General features: G+C 34.6%; 1 protein-coding gene across 1 annotated transcript in view; it reads right to left on the reverse strand.

Moving 5' to 3' along the window:
• scrt (scratch) overlaps positions 1-8,588 on the reverse strand; it is a 10,390-nt gene extending 1,802 nt beyond the window's left edge. The window contains exons 1-2 of the mRNA XM_018447816.1: positions 8,091-8,588; positions 12-394 (exon numbers count right to left, since the gene is read on the reverse strand). Coding sequence (XP_018303318.1) covers positions 12-394; positions 8,091-8,424 — 717 coding nt within the window. The 5' untranslated portion in view covers positions 8,425-8,588. The remainder of the gene's footprint in view (positions 1-11; positions 395-8,090) is intronic.
• Positions 8,589-8,710: the final 122 nt, after the last annotated feature.

An 8,710-nucleotide genomic window follows, 5' to 3' on the forward strand; every position in this document is an offset into this window, starting at 1 on the left:
TCCTCCTCGGCAGACGTGCGTATCTCCGAGATCGATTGCAGACTGTAAGGACGGTAGATGTCCTTCTTTTTCGGCGGTAAGGAGAGCGCAGTCCCAGTGCTGGTGAAGGACATCGAGAGGCTCTTTCGCGGCGGCAGGCATAGCGATGTTGCGGCAGATGATGACGTTGAAGATGAGGACGATGATGATGATGACGGATTTGTAGCGATGACCGTTGCCTGATGCGACGGCGTTTGATGCAGGCCCGGTCCAGTCAGCACCGAAATCGGTAGCTCTTGCTGTGCGACTGGAGGCGGTGGTGATGGTACTACCGGACGCGCTAACTCCGCCGCGGAGCGTAACGTCGCGTATTTGGGCGGCTCCTCGTGATTAATCCACGCCTCGTGCGTATAACCTGCAAGAGGGAAAAAATTGATCAATCTATAGATACACAGACATAACAGAGAGTAGAGCGGGTCTCTTTCGTTCATTTTTCGCGATAATATTTATTTTTCTGAACAGCACATATTGAACATTTGAAGATCATACTTCTCAATAGACATTATGATTTGATTGTATAAGGTAGCTGTAAGCACGTCATTGCAAATATTATTTGCTGCCGTAAATTTTATATTATTTTAAGATTGAAACTAACGGAATAGCCCCGCTCTATTCTATTTTTTATTACGCTATGGGCTAAAGGCATTTTTTGTCAAACTGAAAATCGCTTATCATAAATACCATTAAAATCATTAGGGATACTATTTGCGCTTAAATACAGCAGTGATTTATTCTTATATGTCTTTTGCGAAGAAAGGAATAAGCATTTCAGCGCGTTCTGCGTCTGATTTATGTGTATGCTAAACTACTGCTAGTTAATGAGAAGTCGAGATGCATCATCAGCGATCCAAAGTCTGAAATATTGCCATTGATTTACTATGTATTTTTTTATTTTCTCAGAATTTATTGCTAAGATATTTGTATAAATCTAAGTTTAATTTATTCATGTAAGTCGTATCAAACGTAATATACGAATACATACATATTTAACGCTATAAATACTAAAAATTTTCATAATGGAAATAGATAGCAGCTGCTATCCAATTTATAATGTCCCCTTGAGAATTTTTTCGAATGAAACATCCAAATGATACAACGACGAAAGGGTAACGAAAGTGCGGTGCATGCACGTAGGTACATATAACATCTCACTCGTTCTCGACGGCATGAATATTCGAGTTCGTGAATCACTCACGAGTTGCGTGGCGTTTCATTTCCTGCGCGCCAGCTGTTTCCACCATATACGGTCATTAACGAGTATAAAGGGGACGAAAAAAAGTCGGGAGTGCAGGAGTCGGGTGCGCTAGTAGTGGTAGCGCGACACGTGAACTACGGGGGTATATAATAACGCGGTGCGTATCTGTTGCACGTCGCTCGCTGTTGCGCAGGGTTGTCCAGGGACGAAGAGCGAAACTCATATCGTTGTTCATAGACGAAGAGGCAATCGGGAAGAATTCAGGCGGAATACAAACGGCGTGTCTAACAACGTCTTCTTTCACTTTACTTTGCAGCATCATTATATGAGAATATCATTAAGTTATCACAATTAAAAGACCAGCTCGCGCGTTAACCATCAGGAATTTTCTTCCTAGATATCTAAAGTTTTACTTTATTAATTCTATTTTTTTTATTTATTTGATTAAATAGATTTATTAAAATGTTGAAATCCGTATGCACAAAACTAAAGCGACTTTTTCTCGAATTTACATTTTCTAAACTTCCGCCAATGATATTATGAGCAAGCATTTTCTTTCATTTGATGTATCAACTATGCTTGTTTAATATCAGTTAAAATTTCATATAAATTTTACGTAATTAAAATTTACATTAATCCATTTAATCGCAGTTCAATCCTAGTTTTTTGCATTATCTTCTGACTACTTATTAAGTCAATTAAAAGAAAGAAAATGATATAACATGATGTTATTATTATAACAATAATAGTGGAATAACAGTAATACATATTTAATCTCACTAATACGGGCAACTGAGAGTAATTCTACGCTGTTTTTAGTACGCCAAATTAATAATATAATTTGTTACTATACATACAAATTGTTTGTTCGCATGTGTTTCGTCTGTATTATATTCGACTTAATTATTTAAACGTTTCGGCCCCTTCCGAGCCATCTTCAGCAAAATAATTCATTAAAGTGTACCGTCGACAAAGTTTTCATATGTAAATACCGGATGAGCCTCTTCCAACTTTCCGATTGAAAGTGTACGACATTTCTTTGAACGCTATTGATAATAGGTATATTTCGTTAGTGGACTGTCTATCAATTATGAAGTATCGGTTTAGACTCATCCTTTGTCATCCTTGTACATATTGTTCGCCCTCAATTTGATATAATTATTCGTCTGATCTTTGATTTTGTGAAATTCGCAGTGTTAAATTTTTGTCACATTTCTGGCCGACTTCTGACAGGCTTCTGACAGTAATGAGAAAAAGAGTCTGACCGTTTATGTATCTGTATTATGTATGTAATAAATAATAAACATTCGCGGTTATTACGTTACTTTGTCTCAGAATTATGTTCTTTTTCATCAATATATTAAAACTTTTGTATGAGATGCTAATATATGCATAGTGTAAAAATTCCGTGTCAGATTAATGATTTAGTCCATTTGTTTATAATTTTATATGAAGCATTTCAGAAATTAGTCTTTTTTTATAATACTTTTCAATATCTAATATTTATACTTCCTCCCAGTCAAATTCGTGTAAATAATACATATATCTTTGAGATTTGTCGATGTTTTTGATAAGTTCGTATTTGTTCTAAATCACTATTACAATTCTTTTTATTCAGAATGATACTTTTTTCAGAATGATACTTTGTTATTAGTTATTGATGCCATTTAAATTCTGTTCGCGTTTCTTTTATTGCTCATGACAATGCAATAGAGCACGCAATGAGCGACTTTCGACGTTTTGCGCCATGAAATCGATACGCGTGCCGTCCAGCGAGTTACGTAATATGAATCCATACTGTGAGAAGTGAGGACACTATTACGCAGGGAACTAATGACTGTTTCTATATGTATCTTCAATATAAATGCCTCAACAATCTCAATTAAATTAGTCATTGTTACAGAAAGGTAATTGATTCAATTTTTCTTTGAGGTTAAATAATTATGCAGAAAAATGTTATACATGAATACTATATATTACAGGTAAAAGAGCAAAATGTATATATTTATATTATAAAATACAAAAAATTTATTATATAGTATATTTTAAAGTTAAAATTGACAATATATAACAACTAACAATAATTTTTATTAAATAGGAAATTTAATTACGAAGAATTTGTGCAACAGCTTTCTCCTGACAAAATTTATTTTTAGGATATCTACTGCTTTTTTAGCAATGACTAATTAAATTATTATTTTTAGGCTTGTATATAACCGTTGCCTTATTATTATAGAATTTGATAATAGTATTTAACGAACAGAATATTTTGTCTTGTTGAAAGCCAAAATGGTCTTTTATTGAAATATGCTTTATCGAAAAATTTCTTTTAATGAAAATTTGTTATATTTTTTTACATATTTAAAAAAAGATTTAATAATTAACAACTATGCGTTCCTTCTTTTTCTCTTCCAATTTAGCGTCTTACTTAAAGTTTATGAAGAATTAGCTAAAATACAAATTATTGCATCATTTCAAGCATAATTTGTCCAAATATTTTCTTCCTCCATTAGTTATACCTGATAAACCTCATATTTTGACATTTTTTAAAGAGAAAACTGCTTTAATTTTCAACAAGGAGTAAGATCACGTGCGCCTCTGTCGAACTGTTTCAGCAATGTGCTATTTTTCCCTTCGACGGACCCTCGCGAGGGTCTTAGGAGAAGGCGGCACTTGCGATAAATCAGAAAAGTGTGCTGCACGCGCGATCGATCAGTTGGCGCGTACCTATTATTGGCTGAAATAAAGGGAAGTCAACATAGAGGTAAAGGAGAACGGCCGTGTCTGCAAGTGCATTTCATCAACGACAGAAGGAGCGCAGTTGTGCGATGGGAAGAGAAGGAGAGAAGGGTGAACGGGTGTGCAGGAGGGTTGTATAGGGACGGCGGGGGAATCAATAACGGCGAATGAACGCTCCGCACGCGCTCCCACAAGTCCGTTGATTCTAGGCTCTTTTAAAGACCGATAAAAATCTCCGTTGCGTTTAACATTAACGCCGAGCTTTTCCTTTCGATCCGATTTTCTTTTTCTTTCCTCAAGCCAAAGATTGATGGATGATAAAAACGACGCGATAAGGTCATTAAAAATTAATAGGTTTTTACTATTGTTTATCAATGTTATTACTGTAATTTACATGTTTTATCAGTTTAGCATCATTGATCGCACTGTTTATTTGCAGATGCATAAGGTTTCAAAAAAGAAAGTCTTTATAAGAGACATATATATAAAAAAAAAGAAAAGAATGTAATCTGTAAGGTTGCGTTCTTAGAGGTCATTATTATATTTATTTATTGGCGTATAATTTGGTTAAGATATTATTGGCTGTAATATACTTGTTTAATTCTTTGATTAATCAAAATTTTTTTCGGAAAACTATAATTTACGGATTCACTATTTTCGAACTTTATTATTTTCGTGGAGGTATCATCCTCGGAAGAAAAATAAAAAAGATGTGCTTTTAATAAATCGAAGAGTATAGCTTTTTATTCAAAGTATTTAATTACATTATATTTATCGATATTGAGGTATAAATTCTGGCTCTATCTAATTTAAACATCTTACATTTAAAAAACATTGAAATTATGCAGAGAGAGCGATGTATAAAGTGGCATGGATTATCTATGACTTCTAGGTGGATATTCTATATCTACGTTATCTATCACAGATCACAGATATAGCCCATAAAGCATATTTATATACCTTGAATGAACATTCCGCACATTCCTGTCGGTTTATCGCCTCTGATCTTTATCGATCCTGTGTGCGCAAAACAAACAGCAAGTATAAATAATTATACTTGATCTATTAAACTATCTACATAATTAATAAATTAACATAATACTTCTGTGTGATTAAATTATTTGTGATAATGTTTATTCTCCCATCTAAAGAGAAAATAAGCGTCTAATGATGTTTATATGATGAATAAAAGAATTTAATACAAACAAAAAATCGAATTTTGACAAAAGATTCACACGCTTCAAGTAGATAATAAAAAATTTCTTTTCTATTCTACTGAGATATCCATCATAGATTTTTAATATGTTATAATGTAATAACTAATATATTATAATGTTTGATATATTATGTTTAATAAAAATAAAATATAAATATATGGACAATAAATAAAAATCGACCGATGAAATGTTAAACACAAATGAGTGGAAATTATTCTCAGTGTTTTAAAGATGTTTATTAGCATCAATAATATATATATATATTACATTGCTTGTCAATTTAATTTATAATATTACTACTCCAGTTTCAGTTTAGGACTGTATTTCAAGTCGAACAAATAATCGGCGCACAGTTTGCTTGAATTAAAAATTTTACAAAAAATATTATTAAACACAAAGATCCACCTGATCGAGAATAGCGTTTTCCACATATTCGTGATAAATTAACTCATTTGTAATATATGAATTTTAAAAATAGCAAATATCTACAACAGAATTTTAGTAATAAAGTTTGAGCTTATGGATGTAACTTTAACGAACTGTTTAGACTTTCTAATTAAATTATAAATTCACGATAAATTATGAAAAGATTAATAGTATAATTTCTCTCTAAGATATCATTTGCTATAAAAAATATCATTACCCTCGACTTTACTTCATAGAAATAGTAAAAAATATAATGAAATCGTATTATGTAATATATTATATTATCCAGTAAAAACAAGTCGTTAATCGTACAATGAAAGTCAAGGACGATGAAACCTTTTAATAGAGTCATAAGTCCTTATGCTTTTCTTACGTGACTGTAATTTTATTATCCTGTTAGAAATTTAATTTCTGCGATAATAGATAAATGTTTGATTTTCCTTATCACTCTTTTATTTAATATTTGTAAATGTGTGCAGGCATATAAATACATCTTTTAAGCACTAACAATTATAATGAAGTTTGTACAACAGCGAACACAAAATTTTTTATTATACCTACAAATTCAAATGTCGCAAAATATTCTTCAAATTTGAAAATTTCTATTAATTATTTATGATTAAAAACAATTACTTTCAGAAGTTCGTTGAAAAAATCAAGCTTGAATACATCTCTTTTTGACGAACATTGTAGCAAAGTCTTGGATAATATTAAATTCAACGTTGAAGGAATTGATTGACAAAATTCAATCGTAGTCACACATCGTGGCATAGCGACACGCAGAGAACACTTGTTACATAACAGCGTCATTTGCGCCATTGTACGAGCACGTGCGCACTGCACTGTCTATAAGCTGCATAAATGAGATAAAAAGAGGTCGTTACTCTGTAGTCTTGCCTTTCAAGAATACTTATAGGCGTTAGCTTCAAAGCGATTGACTGATTCGTGCAAAATTTTTATATGCCCTATTTTTATAGAATAAATTCATGCAAGTAGCGCAAATATGAATTTATAATATGAATATAAATTTACAACAATTTTTAATAATATTTTATGATATTTATGTTATTAAATAAGATCCTAATAAATCCTAAGTGGTAGGAAAAAATTTTTGCTACTTTTTTCTCTAAATTTGATAGTAAAGTTTTTTCAATGTATTTTATACGTGTATATGATAATACATTAAAATGTAATACGAAAAAACATGATATATTAAATTCTATATAATTACGTAATCGTACTAAATGTGCAAAAGACGGTTTTTAAACATTAATTTTTTTTTATTGCATAGTTTTAAATATTTAATATTTAAAAAAAATAAAAAAACTTGAAAGACATAAATTTCTATTAAATTTTTTATCTTATTAAATGAAAAATTTAATGAAAATTAAAAAAATATCTTTCTTAAGTTTTTTATTTTTAAAATTTTACTGTGTTATTTGAATGATTTAAAATTAAATGATATTGAATTAAATGAGAAATTTAATAAAAAATTTAGGAAATGTCTCTCAAGATTTTATATTTTTTTTTAATCTTGCAGTTATTGTATGATTTAAAATTATGTAATACGAAAAAATTAGTGATGATTAAGAACAGCCTTTCGCACATTTAGTATGATTACGTAATTTACGTATATGTACCTATATAGAATTCACGCAGTGTTACTGCGTAAAGTATAAATACAAAAACAAGCTTTCCGAAGAGTATTCGACAAGTCCTCTTGACCATAAACTGATATCGTAGGCGTATTCTCATCGGCATCTACGTCACAAAAGCAATTCGACCGTTCTGGACATGGTCGGTTACACAACAACCACCGACGTCAAAGCAGTCAATTTCCACCCTATCTGATTGAGAACTCAATAAATGCAATACGCGAAATAGCTGGTCTAATAATATATTGAGTTTGTGATTCAATGTTAAGGATGCCGAATGCTTGTCGATGCGATCAACGATCTACGAACGGGTGTGTCGCCATGTACGCATGTATTGTATGCAGACACATGGCCGACTTTGCGGGCGGTTTCCCACAGGTCGCGAAAACGCTCGCGCAATCGCGCACGATTCTATGACCTTCAACGGGTTTTCTTTTCGCATTTCCGACGGACCATCATGCTATCATAATTATGGCGCATTTAAACAGCTACCGCAATCCGACTATAGCGCACGCGGACTTGTAATAAACGGGTGTGTCACCCTGCATGCTCGACGTATGGTCGGATTCTGCTGTGTCATCTCGAAGCAGCGGCCTTTTCAGAAAAAATGAGAGAAAAAAAATGATGATTCTCGAACCCTTCCCTCATAGATCTCTTGCGAATGTTATTCCTAAAGATAAAATTCTTTGGTCTTGGGCGTGGCGCGTCTAACTTATATCCCGCAAGCGATATGTAAAAGCGAGCGATTCGCACGATCGCGTCACCGCATTGCCGCAGTATGAAGTGGGAAGGAAGAAAGCCTTCATGAGTTCGACTTACCGTGATAGTAAAGAGCGCCGGAGGCGTTGAGGGGTGGTGGACTGGGGGCCGTGGCCCCCGCCGTGGGACTGTGCGGTCCCCAGCAGGTCTGCTGATGATCGACCTGATGATTATCGACGTCTCCGACCACATCGATTTCCTCGTCCTCAGGTTCATGCCTGTGCGGCCGTTTCTCCATCGCATCCGCGGTATGATGTAGAGCGTGATGTTGCGTCTGTTGTTCCTGCAGGGCGGCTCCGAGTGGCGTCGCGTCCTTCTGCTCGTTCTGCTGATCGTCCACGCGTGCCTGCCACTGATTCCACTTCCACTTCTTCGCCATGAGACAGCGTGGCATAGTGATAACACGGATCCGTTGTTTCAAGGCCGCCGACACCAGGAGCTGGCGATGGTGATGGCCGTCGTTGTGATCCGGTCACCAGAAACGGTGGCCTCGACCTCGGAGTGGGACACCCACGCGGTACACCAACACCGACACGCTCAACACCAACAACCGCAGCACCAACCGCACCACCGACGTCGGCGTCGTCACGATCGACAACCGCGATTACGACGCGTCTGTCACCGTCGTCTGCTCTACCTACTGCTCCGCGGACGACGTCGTCGTCGTCGTCGTCGTCGTC

Source organism: Mycetomoellerius zeteki, unplaced genomic scaffold (genome assembly GCF_001594055.1).
Source record: "Mycetomoellerius zeteki isolate Tzet28-1 unplaced genomic scaffold, Tzet1.0 scaffold212, whole genome shotgun sequence".
Lineage (NCBI taxonomy): Eukaryota > Metazoa > Arthropoda > Insecta > Hymenoptera > Formicidae > Mycetomoellerius > Mycetomoellerius zeteki.